The sequence below is a fragment of the Trichoderma ghanense genome, assembly GCF_004382785.1.
Source record: "Trichoderma ghanense strain CCMA-1212 chromosome Unknown scaffold_2, whole genome shotgun sequence".
Classification (NCBI taxonomy): Eukaryota; Fungi; Ascomycota; class Sordariomycetes; order Hypocreales; family Hypocreaceae; genus Trichoderma; species Trichoderma ghanense.
This window is the reverse complement of record NW_027395665.1, coordinates 525,065-551,476: the sequence shown is the minus strand read 5'-3', so window position 1 is coordinate 551,476 and position 26,412 is coordinate 525,065. Positions and strand designations below refer to the sequence as shown.

The 26,412-nt window shown below is 55.0% G+C and overlaps 10 protein-coding genes across 10 annotated transcripts; 6 read left to right on the top strand and 4 right to left on the bottom strand.

Moving 5' to 3' along the window:
- Window positions 1–2,021: 2,021 nt before the first annotated feature.
- On the top strand, window positions 2,022–5,649 carry CCMA1212_002572 (Mitochondrial carrier protein LEU5; the record flags this gene model as incomplete). Its single annotated transcript, XM_073699952.1, has 5 exons — window positions 2,022–2,026; window positions 2,277–2,556; window positions 2,672–3,589; window positions 4,022–4,912; window positions 5,005–5,649. The coding sequence occupies 5 exons, from the start codon at window positions 2,022–2,024 to the stop codon at window positions 5,647–5,649; spliced, it is 2,739 nt and encodes a 912-aa protein (XP_073561075.1).
- A 653-nt stretch (window positions 5,650–6,302) lies between these two features.
- Window positions 6,303–7,427, top strand: CCMA1212_002571 (uncharacterized protein; the record flags this gene model as incomplete). The annotated part of the gene is made up of 1 exon (XM_073699951.1): window positions 6,303–7,427. The coding sequence occupies one exon, from the start codon at window positions 6,303–6,305 to the stop codon at window positions 7,425–7,427; it is 1,125 nt and encodes a 374-aa protein (XP_073561078.1).
- Window positions 7,428–7,666: 239 nt separating this feature from the next.
- CCMA1212_002570 (54S ribosomal protein L23) lies at window positions 7,667–8,364 on the bottom strand (the record flags this gene model as incomplete). The annotated part of the gene is made up of 2 exons (XM_073699950.1): window positions 7,667–8,216; window positions 8,291–8,364. 2 exons carry the CDS (start codon window positions 8,362–8,364, stop codon window positions 7,667–7,669), a joined length of 624 nt encoding a protein of 207 aa, XP_073561077.1.
- Window positions 8,365–8,948: 584 nt separating this feature from the next.
- On the top strand, window positions 8,949–12,273 carry CCMA1212_002569 (uncharacterized protein; the record flags this gene model as incomplete). The annotated part of the gene is made up of 5 exons (XM_073699949.1): window positions 8,949–9,121; window positions 9,206–9,740; window positions 10,179–10,365; window positions 10,635–11,219; window positions 11,276–12,273. 5 exons carry the CDS (start codon window positions 8,949–8,951, stop codon window positions 12,271–12,273), a joined length of 2,478 nt encoding a protein of 825 aa, XP_073561474.1.
- An 829-nt stretch (window positions 12,274–13,102) lies between these two features.
- Window positions 13,103–14,485, bottom strand: CCMA1212_002568 (putative mitochondrial carrier; the record flags this gene model as incomplete). The annotated part of the gene is made up of 2 exons (XM_073699948.1): window positions 13,103–14,107; window positions 14,240–14,485. 2 exons carry the CDS (start codon window positions 14,483–14,485, stop codon window positions 13,103–13,105), a joined length of 1,251 nt encoding a protein of 416 aa, XP_073561475.1.
- Window positions 14,486–15,137: 652 nt separating this feature from the next.
- On the bottom strand, window positions 15,138–15,793 carry CCMA1212_002566 (uncharacterized protein; the record flags this gene model as incomplete). Its single annotated transcript, XM_073699946.1, has 2 exons — window positions 15,138–15,417; window positions 15,510–15,793. 2 exons carry the CDS (start codon window positions 15,791–15,793, stop codon window positions 15,138–15,140), a joined length of 564 nt encoding a protein of 187 aa, XP_073561473.1.
- CCMA1212_002567 (uncharacterized protein) lies at window positions 15,440–15,778 on the top strand (the record flags this gene model as incomplete). The annotated part of the gene is made up of 1 exon (XM_073699947.1): window positions 15,440–15,778. One exon carries the CDS (start codon window positions 15,440–15,442, stop codon window positions 15,776–15,778), a length of 339 nt encoding a protein of 112 aa, XP_073561472.1.
- A 599-nt stretch (window positions 15,794–16,392) lies between the features above and the next one.
- On the bottom strand, window positions 16,393–17,564 carry CCMA1212_002565 (Eukaryotic translation initiation factor 2 subunit alpha; the record flags this gene model as incomplete). The annotated part of the gene is made up of 4 exons (XM_073699945.1): window positions 17,467–17,564; window positions 17,217–17,379; window positions 16,942–17,149; window positions 16,393–16,876 (listed from the first exon to the last, which is right to left on the bottom strand). Exons 1-4 carry the CDS (start codon window positions 17,542–17,544, stop codon window positions 16,393–16,395), a joined length of 933 nt encoding a protein of 310 aa, XP_073561470.1. The 5' UTR covers window positions 17,545–17,564.
- Window positions 17,565–18,023: 459 nt separating this feature from the next.
- CCMA1212_002564 (uncharacterized protein) lies at window positions 18,024–19,215 on the top strand (the record flags this gene model as incomplete). Its single annotated transcript, XM_073699944.1, has 3 exons — window positions 18,024–18,033; window positions 18,079–18,352; window positions 18,426–19,215. The coding sequence occupies 3 exons, from the start codon at window positions 18,024–18,026 to the stop codon at window positions 19,213–19,215; spliced, it is 1,074 nt and encodes a 357-aa protein (XP_073561471.1).
- Window positions 19,216–23,267: 4,052 nt separating this feature from the next.
- Window positions 23,268–26,177, top strand: CCMA1212_002562 (uncharacterized protein; the record flags this gene model as incomplete). The annotated part of the gene is made up of 1 exon (XM_073699943.1): window positions 23,268–26,177. One exon carries the CDS (start codon window positions 23,268–23,270, stop codon window positions 26,175–26,177), a length of 2,910 nt encoding a protein of 969 aa, XP_073561469.1.
- Window positions 26,178–26,412: the final 235 nt, after the last annotated feature.

Sequence of the window (26,412 nt, the reverse complement as noted above, 5' to 3'; positions counted from 1 at the left end):
AAGGCTTTGCTTGGCATTGTATTCTTGTAGTGGGTGGTCTTAGGAAACATAAGAGTATCACCGGTGATGTTTGATCTGGTGCGATGTCTCTTGATGGTTTTGTGTCTCAATCAATGGTGCTGGCGATAATATGAAGGGATCCGAGTATGGAGTGCTTGGTGAAGGCTTGGATGAGCTATTGAGGGTATTTTGAGGTTAGCAGTGATGAGCACTTGGCGTTTGGCGGGGTTTTTAATATGCGTATATAATCATGTGCGAGTTGCTCTCTTTCAGAGTCTTTATTCCAGCATGAAGCTAGTTTGTACAATGCAACATATGCGAGTTCTCCTTTGATGGCGCCAACGCAGTCAAACATTTGCAATCCCAAGTCTCAGGCGAAGCTGCTATCCCAACGTCGCAATCCGCAACCCTTTGTTGACGTTATTCCTCGCCGTATGGATGCCCTTTGAAGCTCTCATGGTGAAGTCACATCTTCTGCTGCTATTGTGGGATTGGCCATCTGTGGGTTGGCTGGTAGTGTACATATGTATGTAGTATTTGGACATGAAATCCAGCTCGTCCAGCTGGGGCATTCGACAGGCTCTTCTCGACGAGTCTAGCTCAGCCACTCTGGTCCATACTCTCTGACAATGGCTTACATCTTATTTTCTCTCTGTACGTATTTTCTGAAGCATCGAGGTTCCCGAGGGCAATAAGCTGTCCCTCTTTGACGATGAGAAGAGTGCGGTTGTAGAGTGGCATGAGATATTTGGCCAAGACATGGTATCGGATGAAGCCTTGGGGAGATTAAGTGCTTTACTAACTTATATACAACCCTATCTGTAGCTTACATTTGATGTTACCAAAGTACCTTCCATCCATAGCTTTGGACATTTGGGCACGACAGCTTGTGTGGCCGCTGCTATTACTGCCTCCGCTCAGAGAAGGGTGGAAGAAGACGGGAACACCTGGCTCACTTCTGGAATAGGATATGATGTGCGCTGAACCAACATCATCTCCAAGAGACTGAGGCGGCTGATGAATAAAATCGGGGTCCGGTACATGTGAGATATGCGCTCAGGTCAATCGGAAGACCTTGCGCAAGCTGCCCCCAAGCTATGACGGGTACCTATATGGGCAGCGAGTTATAATATCTGATATGTGTCTCTAACTGCAAGCAATTTTCTTTTAATCACAAACTCTGTATGTGGAGTATGGTTATCTCTAGACTACAAACAGATATGACCGAACTCGCCAGGTGATGGATGGCCTTGAATCACGGTCAGGACACAATGCAAATGCTCCAAGAGGAGCCAAGGCGAGACGCTGCTCTTTCACCCATTCTGTCAGATCACCATCTTAGGAATGTTCTTCCAAGGTGTCTCTCTTGGACTCTTTTGATTGCCGTTGCTGATCCTCCTTCCTGGAGTTTGACACTACTGGATGCATGTATTGCTCCTTGACAGCTGTTTCGAGAGATGCCGCCTCGCTTTGATTATTTGGTATATTTCTTATACCAGTCACTCTGTTCTCAATGCAAGGCAAGTCCTTCTAGAGCGTTATGAGTGCTGGCAAGTGTAGGTAAGATTGCCCTGGCTTACAGTCCATTCTATCCCATCACCAGATCTCGAATGCACATTTACATCATCGCTGCGATTGGCATGTGATTGGCCGTCTTGGACTTCCTCGATACCGACCTGCCTTTGCACCCTACATACCTACCTTTCAAATATCCTACCTCTGAATTCAATCATTCAACTTACAACGGCTCTACGGTCCCCATTTCTTGCCCCAATATACTGACAAACAAAAGACCCGCGAATGGCTGCCCGCGGCACAGCGGCTCTTCAACTCGGTATTTCTCGGCTCGGCTCTCCAGCTTTTTATCTCCAGCGGTCCGGAGACCCCACGGCCCTGAAAAGCTCCCCGCCAGAGTGACCTCGGGGGAACCCCTAAAGAGCCCCGGGCCGGGCAGGGCACGCGGGCATGTGACGTGCGCCCTCGCAGGTACCGCACAGGTACCCCTAATCGCCCACGGGCGCATGACGTCTCTTTCGGGGTAGTACCGATTTGCTGTGCCGGGCGAGTTTCTTTTCTTTTCTTGGTCCAGACAAGCATTGGATTCTCTAACCCCCCCTAAGCAGCGCAGGTCGGCCTCGTGTTGAACGATAATACCTGTTTCTTTTGTCTTCTGTCGCTTCTTCTCCTGCATTTCACTTCTTCTGCCCTTTGGCCTTATTCAGATACAGCGACATCAGCCTCTCATTCGAACTTCTGCGGGCATGTCTCTTCCATAGAACCGAAAACAAATCCGAAAACTGTCGCAAAACCTCCCGCCACTGCGCCGCTATGCCATCCGCCTATGCGGACCATGGCTCGATGGCCGACATAGCACGCGACAAGGCTCGACAGCATGGCGCGGCCGTTGCCGGCGCTGCAGCTTCGACTGCTGCTCCCGGGAGGATAGACGCTGCTGTCCCCCCTACAAACGACGTGGATCTGACGTCGCGCGCAAAGACTCGCTCGTGGGACTACGTCTGGAGATCCGGTGTCGCCGGGGGTATCGCGGGATGCGCTGTGAGTGATTCTCCCAGGCGACAAGAGCTACAGGTCGACAGGCGGTGCTTGGCGTCGCATTCAGGGCGGCCATCGAGCGATGCAAGGCATTGTGTGCTAACTACTTCCCGGACAGGCCAAGACGACGGTGGCGCCCCTTGATCGCGTCAAGATCCTCTTCCAGACCAGCAACCCCCAGTTCGCAAAATACACGGGCTCCTCGTTTGGCGTCGCTTCCGCGATGAAAGACATATACCTTTCGGAGGGCGTCAGAGGGCTGTTCAGGGGCCACTCGGCTACCCTTCTGAGAATCTTCCCCTATGCCGGCATCAAGTTCCTCGCCTACGAGCAGATCCGCTCCTTCATCATTCCCGACAAGCACCACGAAACGCCATTCCGACGACTCATCAGCGGCAGTCTTGCAGGCGTGACCTCTGTATTCTTCACATACCCCCTAGAAGTGGTGCGAGTGCGTCTCGCTTTCGAAACCAGGCGCGATGGCCGCTCCTCGCTGACATCAATATGCCGTCAAATCTATAACGAGCACCCCATCGAGAAAACCCGGACTCCGAAACTGCCAAACGCACCGGGCGTTGCGACAGTCGTGGACTCTGCGGCCGCTGCCGTCGAGTCTGTTGCGCCGCGCGTCGGCTTGGTGAATTTCTACCGAGGATTTGCTCCCACCATGCTGGGCATGCTGCCGTATGCTGGCGTGTCTTTCCTCACTCACGACACCATGTCCGACCTACTACGCCACCCTTCCATCGCCCAGTATACGACTCTGCCGAAGAAGAAGAACCATCCAGAAGGAAAGGCCGCGCCGCTCCGGTCCTGGGCCGAGCTCACGGCCGGAGGCGTCGCCGGCATGATCTCCCAGACAAGCTCATACCCCCTCGAGGTGGTCCGACGACGCATGCAGGTGGGCGGCGCTGTTGGCGATGGCCGAAGGCTGCGAGTCGGAGAGACGGCGGCTATGATCTTCCGGGAGCGAGGGATCCGCGGCTTCTTCGTCGGCCTCACGATTGGCTATGTCAAGGTGATACCGCTGGCGGCGGTGAGTTTCTACACTTACGAACGCATGAAGCTTGTTTTTGGAATATAAAGGAAGAGGAAAACCAAGGCATGGGCTGTACCGGCGTTTGGGGGGTTCCTACGGAGCATTACGTGTAAAGATTTCTCGACGACCTTTTGTTTGTCTTTTTCCTTTGTGCTCTATTTTCATGTTTTATCTGGTTCATCGGGCCTGCACGGGTTACCTCGAAGGGACGGAGTTGTTTGATGCTGCTTAGAAGCTTGGACTTGTGGGATCGGTTCCAGTCAATGTAAGAACACGCTCGGAGCGCTGCAGTGGGAAGAAGCAAAGATGCATTATCGTGCAAATTCAAGAGTAGAAACTACATATCGTTACATTTCGCCATCAGTTCGGTGTCAAAAGCGACAATTTAGTTTCGAGTGACATTTTGCAGCGTTTCTCGTAGGTACAAAGTTTCAGCTGGCGGTGCCGAGCACTGAGCCTCAGCCTGATTGGCCGACGCGGCACTGCAGCTTTTTAGCCTCCCTCAGCCTTGCTGCGTTCAACCTCGCTGTACCAACAATCCACTCCCACAACCCATCGCGACGACTCAAGGCTCATCATCGGCGGGCTTTTCTTCTCAATTATAGCGCATCAAACCAATCAATCGAAGCTCAAACCTCGCTCCTCACGAATCCTCGCTATCCCCAATTCTCCCACCCGAGCTGTTCTCTCACTCCCAGCGCTTTCAATCCCCTTCCCGCGCGCCTCAACCTCTCCATCATGGCGCCCACCGACCACGACCCCCTCCTCGTCCTCCGCCAATCCATCTCGAGCGGCCAGTCCTTCGTCCCCAGCGCGTCCGACGATGCCTCGGCGCCCGAGGTCCCCCTCTCGCAGGCCACGCACCTGCAGTTCACAGCGCTGTCGCTGGCCCTGCCCATAGACTCGCCCACGCGCTTCATCTCGAGCGACAAGCCCGTCGACCTGCGCAGCATCTACTTCGCCTGGCTCAACCGCGAGCTGGCCATCCCCGAGTACAACGCCGCGGCGACGAGGCTGAACGAGGATCTTGCCGCCGCCGGGTCCAGCGCCAAGGTGCAGAACCTGGGCTTCATCGAGCGGCTGGACCTCATCACCTGGCTCGAGGGCGCCAGCGAGGAGAGCGAGTACATCAAGCCGCTGGCTGGGGACGCGGGCGCGGCGGCGGCGGGAGCGGCTGCCTCTTCCAAGACGGGCGCTGCGGCGCTGGCTGCCCAGGCTCGGTCCGGAAAGGGGACGATTGACCCGCGGCTGGCGAGCGTGTATGATGGGGAGCGGCGGATGGGTGACCGGAACACGATCCTGAGGGGCATCAAGCCGACGGTAAGTGCAACTGGAACTGCAGACGGGGTTTCCCTTACGCGATATACTTGTGCGTTTCCGGTTTCTTGGTCCCTCTGCTGACGGTGCTCTAGGACTTTTCTCACGTCCGAAAACTCGCCCTCCCCTTTGTCCAGAAAAAGTCACAGTCATCTTCCACGCTTGGCGCAACCCAATCCCTCTCCATCAACCAAAAGGGCCCGGCCCGCCGTCCCGATCCCATCATCCTGCTCTCTCCATCCGCCTCGTCACTCCTGCGCATGTCCAATGCGCGCTCCTTTCTCGAGGACGGCAAGTTTGTGCCCCCTGATGCCGGAGCGTCCACGGCCTCGATGCTCCACGTCCAGCGCATCATTCCCAGCATCGACCCCAACCGGCCCATGCGCTTCATTCTGGTTGAGGGCTCGGAGCAGTTCAAGCCCGAATACTGGAACCGCGTGGTTGCGGTGTTTACGACGGGCCAGACGTGGCAGTTCAAGAACTACAAGTGGAGCAATCCCAATGAGCTCTTCAAGCACACCATGGGCGTGTTTGTGGGATGGAGAGGCGACCAGCCGCCGGATAACATCCGTGGCTGGGGCCACCGCGTCGTGAGCACGAGCGTGGACCGATGGCGAGGCGAGGACGACGTCGCGTCTCGGTTCAGGGACAAGGAGGTTGTCGAGCACATTTGGCAGGCTATCGAGATGAACATGCGGAGCAAGGGCTGGAGGAAAGACGCTGCCCCGACGGCGATATAAGCCGGAGGGCTTGGGGCTTGATGGTCGAAGTTGGAAAGGGGGCATCGACACGTTATGGAGTCTGATGGGGTTGATGAGAGCTTGGAAAGGTTCGAGGCGCAAGGTGCTCTATGGGAGCCGCATCGTCACGATGCAGCCATTGGCCGCTGAGGGGAAGGGTCTACTACCAACTGAGCACTTGCTGTATGCTTTTTTTTTTTTTTTTTTTTTTTTTTTTTTTTTTTGTTTTGGAGCGACGGCGTTTTGGTCTTTGTATCTTTTACTTACTTACTCAGGCGGGAAACAGAAAAGACATGGAAAAATAAGTAGAAGGGAACATAGTAATGGAAATAAAGGAAATTTGTATAAGGTATGCGTTGATGTTGCCTCGATGTGAGGCCAAGCGTCTGTGACCTGGTTTTGCCTTATTGGCTACTTGAAGGAGCGCTAGTATCTTCCAACTGGCTAGTAATTCGCAGCTCAATTGCAAATGCATTGAACAATTAATTACCTTGTGTTCTCTCAGCCTCGTCGCCTCTTGTTACTTACGTGTGTATATATGCAACGACTTACGCTTCTCAGCTCGTACACTCTCGTTACTTGAACCAGATCATTGCCGTCGACAGCATGTTCATTGAATCGTCAGCTACTTTCAACACACCAAACCAGCCGTCATGACATCCAAAGACATGTCTGATCCACCACCATCCAACAGCCCAACCTCTTCACCAAGTCCCTCTTCAACACCCTCCTCAATCCTCTTCCAATCCAACGACATAAACCCCATCACCCTCATCGACATCCCGCGCTCCCTCGAAGAAGCCCAAGTCCCGCCCGGCCACCCTCCCTCCTTCCGAATCATCTCCGGCCCTCCGCCGCTCACGCCATTTCTCACGCCGGAGCCGCGCCGGGGCAATCATGCGTCCCAAGCATCACAGTCCGCGGGAGCGCAGATTGCGGAGCTGATGGCTGGTGCGGCAGCTAGGGGGGCGCTGGAGGAGCTGAGGAGGGTGTATTCGGGGGTGTTTTGCCTGCCGCGGGTTTGTGATGCTGTGGGTGTTGATGGCGATGGGGGGATTGACGCTCTGCGTATGGGTGAGAAGGCTGAGACGGCATCGTCTTCAAGCGCCAAGGTTCCTCCGGGGGCGAGATACCTGCATGGATCGTTACAAGATCTACGTCAAACGTTCGTTGACACCGCGCCGCAATTCAAGCTCATCGTTCTTGATCCCCCCTGGCCCAACCGATCTGTCCGGAGGAACCAAAAAGCAGACACCAGATACAACACCGTTCCAAACATCTCTGATATGCGGAATCTCCTGTCCAGTATACCGGTGGCGTCACATCTTGCGCCCGACGGCCTGGTAGCAGTCTGGATCACCAACAAAGCCAGCGTCTTCGACCTGATGACGTCTCCCCGGGGGATATTCGCTTCGTGGGGCCTCGAGATGGTCACGCAGTGGACGTGGCTCAAGGTGACGTCCGCGGGAGAACCGATATTTGATATTGATTCTGCGTGGAGGAAGCCCTGGGAGATGCTGCTCATTGCGAGGCGTAAGGGGGGAAAGGGGCCTGCTGGGGGAGTGAAGTTGGGGCCAAGGGTTATTGTGGCGGTTCCGGATGTTCATTCGCGGAAGCCGAATCTTCGAGGGTTGTTTGCGGATGTTTTTGGAGGAGGGGAGGAGGAGGAGGAGGGGAGAGGGTTGGAGGTGTTTGCGAGGAATCTTACGGCTGGGTGGTGGAGTTGGGGGGATCAGGTGTTGCATTTCCAGGGGGCGGAGCATTGGGTTGATGGATGATTGAGCTTGATTGTCGGATGGAAGGATATAGAGGGCATTTTGTTCGAGTTCAGGAGTAATATACAGGTACATAGATACACTTGCTATGCCGTCCGATTCATCATACACTGGCCAGCTGCCATTCTCTCCCGGTTTCATCTATACACCAGCGAGGAGGGCCTTTTCCCTCTCTCTTCTTTTCTTTTTGAAATCCATTTTCCCATTTTTTTTTTTTTTTCGTATCAAGCTTTCATTCAGTTTCATGAAGTCGTCGTCGTCTCCGTCGACTTCCCAGCCTTTTCCCTCCCCAAAATCCGATCCCACTTCGGATCCAGCACAACATTATTCTCCCACTTCACCTCTCCGCTCAGCATCTTCTTCGCCAACTCGCCCAGCTGCTCCCTCTCCTTGGGCAGCGGCTGCTGGCTCTTGAGCGGAATCTGCATCCTCTGCCGCGCGAGCTGCTCCTCGTTGCGCCGCTCAATCGTCTCCTCGCGCATGCGCCACAGGTCGTTGCTCCAGGGCTCGAGGTCCGCGGGAGCGTCGGGCCACTGGAACGGTTTCGCGAGCTCGACCGTCATGATCTTGTGCGGCTGCGGGCGGTACCACGAGCGCGAGCTGGTGCTGCGCTGGGTGAGCGGCTGCTGCTTGACGTAGGACCGGACGGTGGTGACTTCGACGCCGTAGAGGTTCCAGAGGTAGTCTCGGAGGTCGAATTTCGTGAAGCGCAGGGGGACTTTGAAGCACGCCTCGTTGGGGGGGAGGTGTTCTTTCCGGAGCATCGTGATGACGTGGTTGGGTCTGTATATCCTTGGTGAGTTTGTAGTTTGTCTAGAGGGAGGAATGTCGGTGTCGTCTCCCGAGGTGGGATGTTTGCGACGTACAGAAAGACTTGCTTCTTGCCCAGTTTGAAGGCGGGCAATTGGCGCGCAGCGGCGGCTTTGACTGCCTCGGCCATGGTTGCGGCTTAACAGTTGTGTGTGTATAGAATGATTTTGATGCTATACGGACATGATCCGGCAGTCAGTCGCAGATCGGATTTCAGCAGTTCCAGAGTTTTGTCCATGTGGGGTCGGAATTGGTTAGCACACACAGTACAATATGGAATTAGACACTGTATCATACGCACTGTAAGACAACCTCGAGGAGGGAATGGCTTGATGGTTTTCTTTCGCATGTTTCTTTTCGAATCAAACTACATCGGGGCGCTATTCATGGTTCTTCTCCCAGTGGTCGTGGTGCAGCTGTCGGGATAATAAACCAATCATGCTTCCCATTTCGCATGAGGTGGCCCTCCCTTTTACACCAATAGCGGGCGTTCATGATGGTCACGTCCTTGCACTTCAAGACACGAAGGATGCGATGCAATTAGCATAAATCGAATGTTGCTCATGGGCCGGAATCAATACTTTTACCGTCTCTTATATCAGCCCTCAGAGCCTCGCAAACAGCTGCTGCTTCTGCTCACTGCTGGCTAGAGCCACTGAGACAGACGGCTTACTTGCAGATGCAATATCATTCTCGTTCAGCCAAGTCCTGGAAATGGCCACTTCAAGTGTCGAGCCCGAGGTCGTCTTGTACGATCTGGCTTGCGTCAAGAACATCTGCTTCTCGCCCACTGTCTGGCGCATCAGACTGATGCTCAACTACAAGCGGATCCCTTACAGGACCGTCTTTCTCGAGATGCCAGATATTGAGCCTACGCTCAAAGAGCTGTAAGCTGCACATCCATCGCCTCTCCTGCGCTTTTTCCGATATAGCAACGGACACCTTTGAGGACATCAAGTGACATAAGACAGTGGCATACCTCCGCACGACCCAGCTTCTGGAAACAGGAAAAACTACACAGTTCCCGCCATCCAGCATGTGCCTACCAACAAATACATCATGGATTCGAAACCCATCGCAGAGTTCCTAGAGTCAACCTATCCAGATCCTCCACTTCAGCTCACTTCAGAGCTGGGCAGCGAGATAGAGCTCAAGCTGCGAACCCTGATTGCCCCGACCTTGTACCAGTCCATCATCCCGCGCGAGATCAACATGTTCTCGCCGCGAGCCCAAGAGTACTTTCGACGCACTCGCGAAGCTCAACTGGGGAAGAAACTGGAGGACTTGCTGGCTGGTGAGGAGGAGCGATGGAAGGCGGCTGATGTGGACTTGCGCGCCATTAGCGAGCTGATGAAGCGGAACCAAGGGAACGGACCGTTTGTCCTCGGTGCGAGGCCGTCTTACTCTGACTTTTTCATTGCTGGGTCTTTGCAGTCTTTGAGAGCGATTGAGTGGGCCGTGTTTGTCAGGATTGTGCAGTATCCTGGCTTTAGGGAGGTTTATGAGGTGTGTGTGCCGTATTCACAGAAGAATGACTGAGGAGTCTGGTTGATGGATCGAGGATTCACTCGACGGAGTGAGGATTTGTCACCGAGCGATGGTGAAGCATCGTCTTGAGAAGTATAAGAGAGACTGAGTCCCTTTATAGAGAGGGCAATCTTCCGACTTCTGCAAACGCCTTGATCAGATTACTGCACTCCATGACTCCGGCATCATGCTTCCGTCTTCCTCTTCACAAGCCACGCCGAGACCGTTCGTCGAGGCGAATGGACAAGGAGCGGCGAGCTGCATCCAAGCATTCACCATGAGACAAGATGCAACCAAGGAGACAGAAGAAAGAAGCTGAGCGGAACTTCAAGTCCTTGTTGTTCTGGGTTCTTTGTTGCAGATGTCGTTGGATGCTCTGTGATCAGCTCATCGAGTGCGCGATATGAAGCCAACCAGCTCTTTCAGCCAAGCACGAGCCGAATCGAGAACAAAGAGACGGCGACTCAGTTCCGCACTGATTCACCGTCCATGAACGCTGTCAAAGCCATTCTAGTCCCATCTTTCGACTTGTTTGAGGGCTTCGGCTTCCGACAGCTGCCGGCGATAACTACCTACATGTATACTTGCACCCGCCGGAGTCAATGTATCCTATACAGCACCTGCGCGCTCTTGCAGTTGTCGCGCAGCTGCCCAGCACTGCCAAACTGCCTCCCACAGAGCCCATGACGCCCTATAATTGCTTCGACCCAGCAAAGTTACATGTCGTCGATACTTGACCTGTCTTCCAACCCATTCCGCAAACGCTCTGCACCCTGTCCATCAACTTCAACCTCCTACATAAACAGCCTGCTTCTCCAATAGCAATGCGCAAACCTCCATGATTCCCTTCCTCTACGCTTTTACGCGAGCCAGTCATGGAGACAAGGACAGAGACAAGAGCCAGCGAGGCTTCGCCGCACAAGTCGCGCAGCAGCACGCCTCGCCGCCGCAAGAATGGCCGGTATCGTCGCACTCCCTCCAAGAGACACACGCCTACGCCGCACAGCTCAGCCTACCGCTGCTCAAGCTCAAAGTCCAAGTCCAAGACGCCTCAACGAAGTGTTCAGTCGCCCCTGAGGCCGCGGAGACGAGAGCGCCAAGACGAGGCCAAGAACATCACCGAGGACGAAGACGTCATCAATGGCAAAGACGAAGAGAAGGACGAGGCTAAAGACGACGTCCGGGACGAAGCAAGAGAGCAAGTTGTTGGACCAATCGTCAGCGAAAAGATGCTGGCAGACATGGAGGCCGAAAAGAGGCAATACCTGGGCACCAGCCTGCGATGGGCGCCACTGGAGGAGCGGCTGTTTGAGATATTGTTCCTGCGACAGGAGATTCCGCTGCTGCCGAGCTACTGGGAGGAGTACTTTCCCACGGTTCCCATGCCCGAGGCCTGCTATTGCTGGAGGAAGGACATGAATCCGGTGGTATATGCGCATGCAGTCAACACGTTTCGAGGTTGGAACACACTTCTCTTTTCCCCCACCCGTTGATCTGTATGAGATGGATTCAAGATACTGACGAAGAAAGGTTTGCAGCCACCGTGGCGCTGACGAAACTCATCGATCTGACCGCAGACATTCGCACAATCTGCCAATCTGGCCTACGTTCGAACGCTCCTCGGATGATCAAGAAGTCTCTAGAAAAGTTTCTCAACTGGGCTGCCGAGGACGGCGGCTACCGTCATCTGGAGTACCTCCCCAACATCATCGTCGAGATCGTCGAAAAGCACAGCGAGGACATGCCACAGACGGCATTTGTGGAGATGCGCATGAGGGACCTGGCGAGGAAGCACCGTAAGATGCTCGCCATCAAGACGGAGGAAGAAGACGGTGCGGTCGAGGGGGATGTGGACATGGAGGTGGAGAGGCAGATCAGGGGCGAAGCAGAGGCCTCGAATGGAGAAGAGAAGACGCAGCAGGTTACTGCCAGCAGGAGCCGGTCGTGGAGAATGTTCGGATCGAGGGTGATGAGCAGGCTGTTTCGGCTGATAGGGCGGCGGTCTGTCATCAAGCCAGAGTATCATGGGGAAACATCTGTCATAGAGAGCGATGCCGACGAGCCCATGACAGCTCAGGAGGATACTCCAGCAAGGGACTCGGTAAACGTCAAGCAAGAGGGCGACGAAGACGAGGGCATCCGACTCCCTATCAAAAGGGAGCTGCACAGCGAGTCAGAAGACGACGTCACCATGGCAGACATTCCGTTAGCTTCAGCAGCAGCAACAAACTCTTGGTCGTCGCCGACGCTGTACCACCGTCAACCACCCGTCATCTTCGGCTTCTTCATCGTCGGGACGACCGCCATGCTGCTCACCGCAGACTCCTCCAAGGACGAGGCAGCCATGCATCTCACGCTGCAGTTCGACTTGGACTTTGAGAACCGCAGCCTGGGCGTCTGGAATGCGCTGACGGTGGCCATTGTGGCGTGTCTCGCGAGGGACGACATGATGAAGAGGATGGGGGATTTTGAGGAGGCGAGGGTTGTTGAGGAGAGCGATCCGGATGCTTGAAGGAGTTGTCGATGAATTTGAGGGTTGGGATGTTGAAGGGGGGGGAAGGGGGGAAGAGGTGAGGGGGGACGTTGATGTTGAATGATGTTGCGATTGAGATTGCCTGGGGTTACATGGCGGGATAAGGGACATCTATGTTGCTTGATACGAAGGTTTGTTTCCATTGGGAGTGTTTGATGTTGCTTGAGATTTTTTTTTTTTTTTTTGAGATACCTTGGTTTGTTGATGTCGATTTTACAAGCCTGTCCAGTAGCGGTAGAAAGCAATAAAGCCCCCCTTTTGTAATAACTGCTCCTCCTTCTGGCACCATTTGGCACAAACATACTCGTACAGTAACTCTTCTCATCAGCAAAAGAGGGAAAGGGGTGAGTAGTAATAACACATGTTGGAGATTTTCGGCACGTATGTCCATCCCATGCCCCCCCTCCCTCTATCTATATCATACCATATATCAAACAATGCCAACGTTTCTAATAGTTCCCCCATGTAACGCCTTCACCCAATTTGACCGAAGCCCTTCACTTTGTGTGAAATCCCCTCCTCGTCGCTCTTATGCTCAAATCTTTCGTCTCTCTCTCTCGCCATCTAGTTGAAATCTGTACAGGTTGATATCGTCTCCCCTTCTGGATATCCTCGGCTCTTTCTTGCTTTCTTCCTTCTCTGCAACGCTCGTTTGCACATCTTTTGCTTCGTGATGCTGCACTTTCATGTACAAGACTGAAAATGGAATCATTACCCTTGTCTCTTTAGAAAAAGCAATCGCAAGTGCTTCTTCATCACCCTTCTTTCCCCTCTTCCCTTCTTTCTTTCTTTTTCCTTTTGTTGTCCCTCACAACGCGGCTTCGGAATCGGTATTGTCCAACGGCATCCAGACCTCCAGCTTGTGCAGCAACCGCTGATACAAAAACAGCATGCACCCGCTCTGGATAAACGTCCACACGCCACGGGGCCCCACGCCGCGGAACCAGCCGCCCACGCCCTCGGTATGGTAAATCACCCGTAGGCCCGTCAGGACGGAGGACGTCTTGAGCGCAATGGCGCCAGGTTTCGGTCTGTGCGTGCTCGGAGACGACGTGGATATCAGTCGCTTCTGGGGATTGGGGTCTTTCGGTCGGTGCGTAGCGGGTTCGGGCTCGGATGGCGTGTTGACCTGCGTCTGCAGACGGGTCTTTACGACGTCGAGGGGACACGTGATGACGCCGGCGAGACCGCCGGCGGCGGCGCCGGTGAGGAGCTCCAGCGGCACGCCAATGTCGCGGCTCTGCTTGTAGACGCGGGACCAGGCCTGGAACTGCTCCCAGAACATAAACTGCAGCGCGGAGAAGGGCAGGTCGCGGTAGAGGGTGGCCTTGTAGCCGTAGAAGAGGGCCGAGGCGCCCTCGGTGCGGACGATTGTGCGGGCGGCGTCGAGGGTGCCGCGGTAGTTGTAGCCCGAGGCGAAATGCGGGTTGTTGTAGCGGCCCTGGAGCTGCAGCCGGGTCTTGAGGACCTCGGACGGCACGTAGACGATGGAGGCCGCGAGGTCTCCGAGGAAGCCTGCTGAGAGGTAGGCGAGGTGGTGCTGCAAGCCGTGGTCGATCAGGAAGCGCTTGCTCCATTCGTACGTGCCGAAGAAGAGGAGCGTGCCCGGGAACGAGCCGCCCAGCGCCGGGATCCAGCCCCCGTACAGGCCCCTCGCGATGCCCTCCTGTCGCCAGATGGTGTAGTACGAGCGCCCCAGGGATGAGTACTTTGGCGGGAAGTTCGGATCGCCCTGCTGTCGCGTCTTGACCGTGTCCAGCGAGTGCATCAGCATGTCGCCCGTTGAGCCTCCCACGCCTCCTGCAATCATGGCCTAAGGGAGGTTCCAGCCGTCAGCATCACGCAGCTCAAAATCGAGGAGAGGGAGTCTCCTCCACAACCCCTCGTTGCAGAGCAAGAGGGCAACCCCAGAGACACAACGTCATAGGCAAGGGGTGAGACCAACATGGACATAAGGCGGCCGGCCCTCGGCCTCGATTTCTTCGCTGTGCATGGCGTGATGAGCGTGGACGGGCTTCACGTGGACATGGCCACCATGACGAGGCTCCAGGGCAGCGGCAGCGGCAGCGGCAGAGTCTCGGCCTGCCGCCGCAGTCGGGTCGCTGGTTGTCGTCGCGCTGTTGGGCTTTGCGGTCGCAGAGTTGTAGCCGGCGAGGGGGAACTGCGAGGAGCTGGAGAGGCCTTCGGACATTGGGCGACGAGGCGTTCAATGGAGGAGGAGGAGGAGGAGGAGGTGCGACTTGCTGAGAGGCGTCTATGCGAAGGGAGGTAGAGAGAAGGAAAAAAAAAAGAGTAAAAATAAAACCAAGCCAGCGCAAAGCAGCGCAACGCAACAATGCCAATGTCGCAAGTCTATGCACCGCCTGTCGCCGTGATATTTTCAGGTCGTAAGATAATAAGACAATTCAAATGTCATGACAGAAGAGAGAACAAAGAAGAGACGGTACCATCAACCGTCTTCAGGGTCTCTCGATGCCTTGAGCGCTCGCGTGGGCTCCCGACGCTTTTTTCCTGCGAACTTTTTGCCCTGAGGCTCCCGATAGGCCGTGTACTAGCCCCGGCTTTTTGGGGCTCAGCCACATGCGTCGTCCGAGTTCGCCGATCCGCTGTGGCGTTGCTTGTTGAAATCACCGTCCAGGTACCTCAAAGGTAGGTATGCTGAGAAATGGGTGTTGATGTCGTGGGATGTTTTTTTGGGTATGAGGACGGTCAATTAAGTAGTAAAGAACAGTAAAATATCGATACAAGATCTCTCTAATGGTAATGCCACAATCATCCAAGACGCCCAACCATGCAAATGCACCGGTCTCTATCATACAGTGCCATCTCCCTTCCTCTCCCTCTCACTCCACCAACGGCCTGTCATGCTCCCACCACTTGACCGCCCCAAGCTTCCTCAGCGGATACACAATGTGCGTCACTCTCCCCGTCAGCAACCTCTTCGAAACAGGCCCGTACGTGTTGCTATCCAGGCTCGACCCCGGCGGCCCGTCTCCCTCCACCCAGACATGACCCTGCGGTATCCTCACAGTCGAGACGGGATACGGCTTCTTCGTCTTGATGACGTCTCCTTCCAGCGCAACGACCCTCTTGACGGCAATCACCTCTGGATGGAACGGGCTCCTGATGAGTGCAAATCAGCAACATGCTCCTCGATACAGATTCTCACAGCCTTTCCAACCCATCAATCATGCAGCCTCACACGCAAGACTCACCTCAGCGTCACCACCATCCCCCTCTGCAGATCCTCCTGCGGCGCCCACTTATAGTTGAGCACCACGTCCCTCCGCAGCGACGAGTCCCTGTCCGCGTTCATAAACGGATACATCGAGTTGCCGTCCACGACCGTCAGCTCCGCCACGTGCAGGTTGAACCACGCAATCACCGGGATCCAGGTCGCGAAGCCGATGAGGTTGAGCGCCGTCGTCCGGGCGAGGCTGGGGGTGCTGCCTCCTGCTGCGCTACCTCTGATTCGCGCCCATAGTGAGCTGAGGGCCATGGAATTGTTCCCCGGAAACAATGAGAATGAATGACAATTCACAGATTTGAGTTTCGTGGTACTGATGCGAGGAATTCAGTATATCAGATTGCTCATTGATCGTTTAAGAGTTGCAGCATTGAAAGAAAAAAAGAGGGCTTCTTAGTGGTGGGGTTAGCTCATCCCACAGTAGAGCCTCAGTGACCTCTCTGCAAGGTACATGCACCTTTAAAAAAAAACGAGATATCACCACATCTCTTACAGACAAATTCGCAAAATAGAGACAAATCATTGAACGATTTTATGACTTTTTTTGATATCATTTAATGCCCTGCCAAGTTCATGCGGGCCTCCGCCAAAATCTACCCCCCTCCCCACCAAATGCCGATATTGCACGGCTTTTCAGGTCGCCGGTCCCTCCCTCGCAAAGACGCCATTACCCGCCGCCAAAGCTTCCAAGCTTCCTAAACCAAATTCTAGGCTCATGCCTCATTTTAACACGAGCGCTGACAGCTTCTTCTCTTCCCCAGTTTTCCCTTGAAAAGTCTTGACAGCCTCCGGAACCGCATTTTGAACCGTGTTTCCTCGCTTGCATGGCATAGAGTGTGAGTAGCGTACAATTAGATCGTCTCGGGAATGTTGTCGTCGCTGTCGCTGACACTCTCGTCGCCGCTGACCTCGGCGTTCTCACGCTCTCTCTTCTCCATCAGGGCCTGCAGCTCAGCATCGTCGCTCTCCGTAACGGCCTTGGGCTCCATCTTGACGGTCAGATTGCCGCCGGCAGCCTCGATGCTCGTCCGGATGTCGACAATGGCCTCCTCCAGGCGGGTGATGCCCTGCGCCTTGTCGAGACACGTGCTGGTGAGCACATACAGGGGGGGCGAGACGAGTCGGACCTTGACCTGCATGGACTCTGTGTTCTTGGCCTCGGCGGTGCGCAGGGCAGCCTTGACGGCGTCGATGCCCTCATAGCCGAAGCAGGTGACCTCGACGTCGGCACGGACCTTGGTGGGCTGAGGGGTGAGTCGCTTGCTGATGTACAGCTTCAGCTCGTCCTCGACAACCTGGTTGGGGAACTTGATGTCGTCCCAGACCTCGGGGTTGCTGCTTCGAGGTCAGTCTCCTTTTGCGTATATCAAGACATCAGAAAATCAACGGCAACCACGTACGTGATGGACAGCTTGAAAGCGTCAATGGCATGGCCGTATTTGCGGTTCAGAGGCCAGGTTATGCTCTCGTACAGAGACTCGATCGGCGTCTGGGTCTTCTCGGCAACGTGTCGCATGATGGAGTGCACCATTTTGCTCTTGTTGTAGCGCTCTTCGCACTTGACGATATCCTCGGGCGAGACTCGTCGTTTTGACAGATCAATGTATCCTGCAGTCCAGTGTGAGCAATCTGACCACTCCGTCTTCTTCTGCTGCGGAAATTGTTGGTAACCCACCCTTCTCCTTGTCGACACGGAGCACCACCACGACCTCGTTGCGCCCGACTCGGATGAGCTTCTGGATACTTCGGATACGTCTTCGGGACAGCTCAGAAAGCAGAATCATGCCGTCGATGTTGTCATACTCCAGCAGCTTGACGTAGGCACCCATCTCGGCGATCTATCCATCAATCATGATTTTGTCAGAATCTCTGTTCGCTTTCCTGCCCGCTCTTCCACCCCCTTTGCAGCCAAAGTGACAACCCACCTGCTTGACATTAACCATCACAAAGCTATCGATCTCCGGGTACTTCTCCTCATAAAACCGGCAGTTCGTTAAAGACATCTTGGCGGTATTTCTTCGACCTTGGTCGGGGAAAATGAGTGTCGATTGTTGAGAGGAAGACGGTTGTGAAGTGGGGGTTGGTTTTTATAGGGCCCGAATCGTTCTCGTCGTTGCTGCTCACGCGAGTGTCAACGTAATCGGTTCGGAGTGGCTGAACTGTTGGGAATCGACGGCCGGAAAGAGTCTCGGTACGGGCGAAACTCGCTTGCTGTCGACTCGTAGGGAAGGGAGAGAAAGAATTCTGTATAAGCTACGATTCTGAACGATTCCGAAGTGGGATGAGGAGTCACAATTTTGATAAGTATTTTGCGCTCGAGCCGACGTTGGTGGCGGGGTGTGGCTCAGCCTAGGCGGTCGATAACGGCAATTTCTAAGCCTCAGCCACGATTGCAGCTTATCAGCACGTGATGCCCCAAGTAAACATCCAAAGCTTCCTTCTTGGGGCAACAGCTGCATACTGTACATGACCACAGCAAACAATGGCTCCAGGTGCGTTGAATCGTTGCATTTTGTGATGTTCAGCTGCGATTGCAGACGTGGATAGGCTGACAGACGTTCCAGCAACCCAATACGAGCTCTCACCGCCCCCCGGCGACGCGGTATCAGCCATCGCATTCGCGCCCGTCTCAGGGACGAAGCTCCTCGTCTCGTCATGGGACAAGAAGGTGTACCACTATGACATCTCCAACGGCCCTGAGGCTTCGAGCCTCGTCAACACATATGAGCACCGCGCTCCAGTTCTAGACGTCTGCTTCGGCGCGGACGACAATGAGGCCTTCACCGCGGGCATGGACTGGACCGTCAACCGGTATTATGCTACTCTCATGACCTACGAGTTCGGCCGACGGCTTGAGCACCATCCGCTGACCGTGGAATGACAGCCTCAACGTTGAAACCGGCGAATTGACGCCGCTGAGCAAGCACACCGCCCCGGTCCGTCGCGTCGTCTACAGCAAATCGCACGGCATCCTCGTCTCGGCCTCCTGGGACAGCACCCTCAACCTGCACAACCTCAACGACCCGTCCAGCAACCCCATCACCATCGCCCTCCCCGGCAAGCCCCAGGCCCTCGCCGGCAGCCCCACCAAGATCGTCGTCGCCATGACGGGCCGCATCATCAACATCTACGACGTCGGCGCCATCGTCGAGCTCTTCCGCACCGGCGGCACCGACCTCAAGCCCTGGCAGCAGCGCGAGTCGTCCCTCCGATACCTCACCCGCGCGGTCGCCTGCATGCCCAACGACGCGGGCTACGCCACCAGCAGCATCGAGGGCCGCGTCGCCGTCGAGTGGTTCGAGGACACGGCCGAGTCGCAGGCCAGGAAATACGCCTTCAAGTGCCATAGGCAGGCCGCCCCCGATGGCGACGGAGACATTGTCTATCCGGTGAATGCGCTCGCGTTCCACCCCATTCACGGAACGTTTGCATCGGCCGGCGGTGACGGCACGGTGGCTCTGTGGGACGCAGAGGCCAAGAGGAGGTTAAAGCAGTATCAAAAGTTCCCCAACAATGTCGCCGCCTTGGCGTTTTCAAACGACGGGAGGTATCTGGCTGTCGGGGTGTGTCCAGGGTTCGAGACGGGGCAGAACGACTACAACGGTGCCGGACAGACGTCAGTCTTTATCCGAGAGCTCGGCGAGAACGAGGCAAAGGGCAAAGGCGCTAAATAAAAGAAACAATGGTCAATTGTGAGCGGAAGCCCAGTCCGAGTCGGCGTTCTGGTAGGATATAGGAATTTGTATTTGACGACAGCCATGTGATAGTTGATATGCACAACACCAAAGCAGGTAATGTAGATACCCATTAATACAATGAATGGCTACCACTCTCGTCGCCCGTTGTTTACGCTTTTTGGAGCGGTGGAGCTTGTACAATTATTGAAGGCTATCAGTGGAAAAGTGTTGACATCATATGAGTGAAGTGATGGTTTTCTCTTTCATATCCTAAGATAACTACCGTATGCCGCGTCCCAAGCAAGTCGGATGCTCTAGCAAGTTGTGCGCAGCCCAAGTCTACGTGCTATCCAGCCCTGTTTCCCATGAGCAAGACCGTGTAGTAGTACTGAATCCGCCAAATCCCTGGGCTACCTCGCTCTTCTACGCCCTTCACCATCCGACGCCGGCACCAGTACCGGCACCAGCATGCATGCTATGGTCATAGTAATTGTGCTGGTTGTTGTGGCGCTTTGGTAGCCATCTCCAGCACGTCGACCGAAAGCGGACGCTCTACTCTCCTATCTTGGTCGGCGCAATGGGCTGCAGGAAAAGGGGGCCCGTTAGAAACATTCGTGATACCAGATCAGCAAGGACGAAGAAGAGGGCATACCTTGGGCTCGGGGATGTATTCATAGTGGGCAGCAGCCTCGAGGAGCCAAATCTTCTGCGGCGACGAACCGGGCTTCTTCGCTCCCCAGAGCATGTTGTTGGGGAACCCAATGTCGAACGGATACGCGCTCTCAATCTCCTCGACGTCCTCGTCCGTCAGCTGCAGCGTGAGGGCCTCAATGTTGCTCTTGAGCTGGTCAATGTTGCGCCCGCCGACAATGGGGAAGACGTAGGGCGTCTTCTGCATCACGTACGCCAGCGCGACGCTCGTGAGCGCCGTGTTCCTGCGCAGCGCAATCTTCTCGAGCACCTTGCTGACCTGGATGTCGACCTCGGTCGCCTGCACCTTGCGGCCAACCTCCGAGTTGCGCTGCTCCTCCGTCTTGAACTTGCCGCCGCCGAGGGCGCCCCAGGGGGCCAGGGCCATGCCCTCGTCCCTGCACATGGGGATGATGTCGCGCTCGAAGTCGCGCGAGGCGGCGGACCAGCGGCCCTGGTAGACGGAGAACTGGCGGAAGCCGTGGTTGCGGGCATACTCGTTTGCCTTGCTGCATTTTGGTGTCAGTGATTATATTGCAAACGTATCATGGCTGAGGAAAAAGCTCTGGTGGTACCAACCTCACCACCCAGGCGGGAGCGTCGCTGATGCCCAGATACAAGACCTTACCAGCCACTACGAGGCTGTTCAAGGACTGCATCAGCTCAGGAATAGATGTGGCATAGTCCCACCAGTGCACATAAAGCTATGAGGAGTCAGTAAATGGCCATCATTGGGAGGCTTCATCCGGTGCGGTATGTCTCACCAGGTCGATGTAGTCGGTCTGCAGCTTCTGCAAGCTTGCTTCAACAGACGCGTGAAGGCTTTTCGTTCCGTTTCCAGTAAAGTTGGCTGCGATATGAGGACGAACGGGTCCTAGCTTGTAGCAAGTGGTGTACTTTGTTGCAATCACTGTATCAAAGAGTGGTCAGTTAGAGTGCCGAGTTGGCTGCAGAGATACATACCCATCTCGTGGCGGTTTCCTCGCTTCTTCATCCAGTCGCCAATGATGGCCTCTGATTCCTCGTACTGGTAGTTGTTTGCGGTGTCGATGAAGTTGCCTGTCACCGATGTCAGCGACGCACGCGTCAATACATCTTTCAGTAATAGTTGTCATATATAGACTAACCTCCCTATCAGGACGTTAGTACTTGGATACAAAGCCTTACAGTTGGGAAAGATACGTAAAGCTCACCTGTTCGTAGAAAAAGTCCAAGATGGCCTCCGAAGTTGCCTTGTCGCAATCTCCCATGAAGTCCTTCCTACATGTGTCGTTCAGGCATCAGCAGTCGCTCTTTGTCGTCACGTTTAGCACAGAAAGAAAGCATGATGGGACTCACCATGCTGAGCCAAAGTTCATGGCGCCCAAACAGAGAGGGCTGACTCGCACGGAGGCTGTTGGTGAGAGCAGGCGGTAGCGGTTGAGCGGGCTCACGGGAGGAGGAGGGGGGGTGAAGAAGCTCATGGTTGCGGCTTTCGTATATGTTCGAGATAGGCGTCTTGTGTTTGTTTTGTTGTTTGAATTTTTGAACGATCGAGTGATGGCGAGAGTGACTTGGAAGAGGTGATTTGGTAGAGAGGATGAGTAGAGGAGAACACAAATCGTGTGATGGGAAGAGAATGGATATTGGGCGAGAGCTGCGCCCTTTATACCTGCAAAGCAGCAAGGTCGCAAGTAGAGTGGGAAAAGTTTCAAAATGCCTCGTGTCGCATCACAGCGGACTTGATTCCCTTGTAAAACAGGCAATCGCACTCCAGACGTACAAACGAGTTGTTGAGGCGATCCAAGGGGGGTCATCAATATACCGAGGGGTGCCAATCGCCGATGTACAAGTGCCTTCCGCATGAGGGTACCCTCTGGGCAAAACATGCACTAAGACGCCCAGTCAGAGGCCGCGCAGACCCGAGACTAATTGTACCCTGTACCGATGCGGTGCGGATGTGCCAGAAATTGACACCACCCTCGGCCGAAGGTCTTCTTATTTCCATCCGTTTCAGCTTCTTCTAAAGTCCGTATCGTATGCATTAGAAATAGTTATTCGGGTTCCAAGAAGCGGGGTCGGCGTGGAGAGGCTTGTCTTGAATGAATCATTGCTGGAGATGGTTGCCAAACTTGGGAGGCCTGAGGTGCGACGATTGAATGGAACCGCGAGGTCGCCGGACATGGTTTGTGGCTTCATATCATCCGGTCCCAATATGTGCGGTAGCATTGCGGTAAGTCGCAGGGGTGCCCCGCCGTTTCGAGAGAGTTGCGCATGGGCTGTGAGGTTGTCGACTTGATCGAGCTCGTGGAATTGTTGGAGAGGCATTAGACGTGTTGGATCTGTTCTGATGGATTTTGAGACTCGATCCAACCAACTAGGTACTGCAATAGAGCTATATCATGTCGAACTGAATATAACTCAACGGCTATAGAGCCATATCATTGGACGCCTCTAGATATACATCGATGACGAGTCTTTGTGTCCTCGAATGTGACCATGGCGTGACAAGCAGCACAATTGCATCCCTCCTGGGAAACCGGGCCAATGTCCGCGGGAACCGAAACTGTCACCGACTGGCGCGACAGGATAGGACCTCGTGTTCTTAATCTATGACGACAGGCATTGTGATGAGCCAAATAGACGTACTATCAGTTGATACTGGGGATGGATTGAGCCTGGGTGGAACTCCCTTGACGACCTTTGTTAAGTCCGGTGAGAAAGCGGCGAGTCCATAGCCAAGAGACGGCGGCTATAGGAGATTTGAAGCGAAAGGCTCCGCAGAGAGTCATGGAGAAAGTCCGCTGGCGGGGACATGCTATAGTCTAAGTGGTTTGCATGGCATGGAAATCAGCTTCAGAGGAAGCCGACTGATGTTGATGACCTTGCAGATTTCCGAGACGAGAACATCGACAGTTGAGGAGACTATACAGTTACTGCTCTCTTTGCCGATTGGTTTCCTCATCCTTGTCGCGTGTATCAACTTCAAGTAGCATGTCCTCCGCAAGCTCAGACAGCGGTACCAGTGGAGGGGTGGAGAGAATGAGAGTCTTGCGGTATCTGTCTGAAGCAGCAGATTGCATTTCTCCAGGTTTTCTTTGCATCAAACAACCTTTACGTTTCCCAACAACGTTTATTCTCTAAATGTGAAGCAAATACCATCAACCACATGTAGTTCTGCTAAGCTTTGTTACGGCTTACAGCCAATCTGACTTACAGATCGTCTGGGCGGTACGTACCGATCCTCCACCACGATGCCGCTGCAATTGGGCAAGTGGAAGCTTGGACCTGAGGTTGGCGGGGTTGAGATAAGGTACGTACCTCCCACAGCTGAATTCTCGCCGGCGAAGAATAGCCGAAATCTTCTCTCCCATCATGCCATGTCCAGAAATCTTACGACAAGCTTCCCCGTCCAGCTTCAAACCCGCACTCCCACCACCTTGAATGCGCTCATCCTCGCCCGATCCGCCGACTCCGAAATCCAGCAGCAGCAGCAAAAGCTGCAGCTATGGGCCGTCGACATCGACATGGCCTCCACCCCTCCCGTTCCCTCCAAGGCCGCGCTCAACGCCCTCCGCGGCGTGCTCTTGACGACCTCGTGCTCCGTCGCCTTTCTCGCCGAGGAGCGCCGCCGCAGGCTCAAGATTGCTCGCGCGGCGATTGACAATGCGAGGAAGCTGCATACCGTCAAGAGCAACAGGGGTGCCGTTGCGCTTAGCGACAGCTGGGATGATAGGCTTGCGGATCTTGGAGGCGACGTGTTGTCGCTGCCGGCTGGGTCGCGGCCCAAGAGCTCGTATCGGAAACGGCGGCGAGGCAATGCTTCAACCTTGCTCGTGAATGGGGGCGGCTTGGATACCAATGGAGTCTCGTCGGATCAACATGAATCGACGAGGGGAGATGCGCCAGCTGGCGAGGCACAGAGGGAGGGCCAAGAGGCGCACATATCGAACTTTGGGCTGGATGCGGTAAAGATGATTTTGCCATTGGTCGACAGCCGTCTTCCGGATCTCTCTACGATGTCCTTGGCAGCTTCTACGCTGCCCATCTTTCCACTCAATACCAAGGAAACGGGCTCTCACAAGGTCGGAAGTGGCGTTGATCCGCGGGTCAAGGTTTCTCTGCACAGAGATCACAACTCTACCATGCGCACCTCTGCTACACGGAGCGGTTCGCGTTCCTTGCATGACTCACCGCACATTGGCTCCTCTTCTCCGACGCGGCTATCTCTATCGAACACGGCAACGCAAGTCACCGAGACAGACAAGGTTGCAAGGCTTGAGCAATTGATCAAGGAGTTAGAGACGAGCGAGTCAACTCGGACATTGACACCCGAAATGGTTGCCCTGGCCATCGCCGAGCTACAAAATATATCGACATCAAGGCCCACAACCCCCGGATTCAGCGGCCTCGTCAGATCGAGTGGGTTGAGATTGCTGAGGCTCACAATCGACTCCGAGGCGACCAAGGCGACCGATGTTCTTGCGGCCCTACTCCCGCACTTCAAAGACCCTATCCAAGTTGTGTCACCTTTGACAAAATGGCTGTGGGAGAAGAAGGATAAGAAGGAATTTGAGCGACTTCTCCAATTCCTCTCTGACGGCAAGCAATCGCGGTTCTGGATGCAGGGCATGACCATCTATCGAGTTCTGTCTGGTCTCGACGAGGTCGTGGGCAGCTTCAAGGACATTAAGCACCTGTATCGCCTGCTCCAGAGTGCTGGCTTGTACCAGGCAATTGCCGTACCCTCCAACATCGAATACAAGATCCGCCGGCTCATGGTCGCAAAGGCCCTGAAAGCGGGAGACGATGCTTTTGCTCAGGAGGAGATGAGTTGCCTTTACCATTTGGACGCAGACGCAGCAAGGGCGGATGTCAAGCTTCAAAGCAGGCTGATCGTACGCGAGGCTGCCCTCGGACATTGGGAAGCTGTCCGAAAGAGCATAGAAGCGCTCGAGGATGCAGGCAATGCGAAGCCCACCGACTTACGATACATGATCAGCAAGATTACCGACGTATTCGTGCAGACTTGCTCGTCGGAAGGCCTCGAGGCTTTACTGCGGAGATTTGTGCGCAGCTACAATATACCTCTGAGGTCGAGATGGGTCAACCTCGTGCTGGACCAGTACGCGAGCCGTCACGATTTGGAGTCCATGTTCTCGTGGCTGCAATTCTGCCACGACGCCGGATTCAAGATGGACGACTCGTTTGTTCAGCGATTCTACGCTGGATGCCGCAAATATTGGAGCTTCTCCAACAAAAACATTACGAACTTACACCAGACTCTGCAAGAGCTTGCGCCGGCCACATCGAAGCTTGCGCCAAGCAAGCCCGCTGGAAAGGTGCTCAACGATGCGCCACCTGCTTCGCTTGAGTCCGACCGCTGGGTGTCTGAGGCGGATGCTTTCGAGTGCATGGAGTGGCTGTCGGCACAGAACGAGTGGGCGCGTGTCTGTGAAGCGTACAGCCGATTGCTATCGAGCGGGCTGAGCATTTCAGTTCGCTGCCTTCGCCTGGCAGTACTGGGACATTTGAGAAGGCCGAATGGGAGCATTGACGAGGCGGCTGCACTGATTGACGACGCTCGCGAAAGAGGCTACGATGTGACGGAAGCCTTGACCCCTCTGTTACTGGCAAGGCTCGAGAGAGGAGATGATGCCGGCGAGTTGATCAAGCAGGCTCTACGCCGGGGCAGTCGCATTCACGACAGCGTCTACAACAAGGCGGCGCAGATGCTCTCAGCCAAGGGCGACCTGCGAGGAGCCGCCACCATGTGCGAGGTGGCGGCACGAGAAAACGGCAACGGAGAGCTCCTGTACAGCGAGTACAACTTCTCCAACCTGGTGTTTGCCTACACGGGCTCCGCCAGCTACAGCGCGTTGAAGTCGATCCTGTCCAAGTTCACGTCGGAAGTGCAGTGGTGGCGCGGCAGCCGGGCGTGCAAGGAGAGCATCAAGCTGGCGATGAAGACGACGGCGATGCGGGCGGTGGTGGATGCCCGAGATAACAACGACCATCGGGATGCGCTGTTCAGGCTGGACGAAGCGCTCATTCACGTCAAGAAATGCCGCTCCACCAGGGAAGATCGACGAGCGGTGACGGAGGCGTTTATACGCGTGGTTCGACCTGCGGTTGCGGAGGCCGAGCAGGATCCCGCGGACGGGCGCAGGGGCAATCAGTGTCTGGCTACGGGGGATGAGCCACTGCTGGAGATGGCGGAGGCGAAGCCGTTTTCGAGAGCGGCGATGGGGGCGATTCGCCCGGGATTGGCGGCTGCTGGAGAAGCGTGAGTGGCGAAGACGAGTCTGTATATGTACAGTAGATATCATGGTCAAGAGCATTCGTATACACGCATTACGAACATGGCACAAAACAAGAGCATTCCTAAAACACCCGGATCCTTCAATACTTCTCTCTGCATTTCGTCCTCATCTCGTCTTTGCTTCTCCGAAACCTCCCGCCAGGTACGCGGAGCCTCGGCCAGCACACAGAAACCCCCAACCGGTGTCGTCATTCCCATGGGGG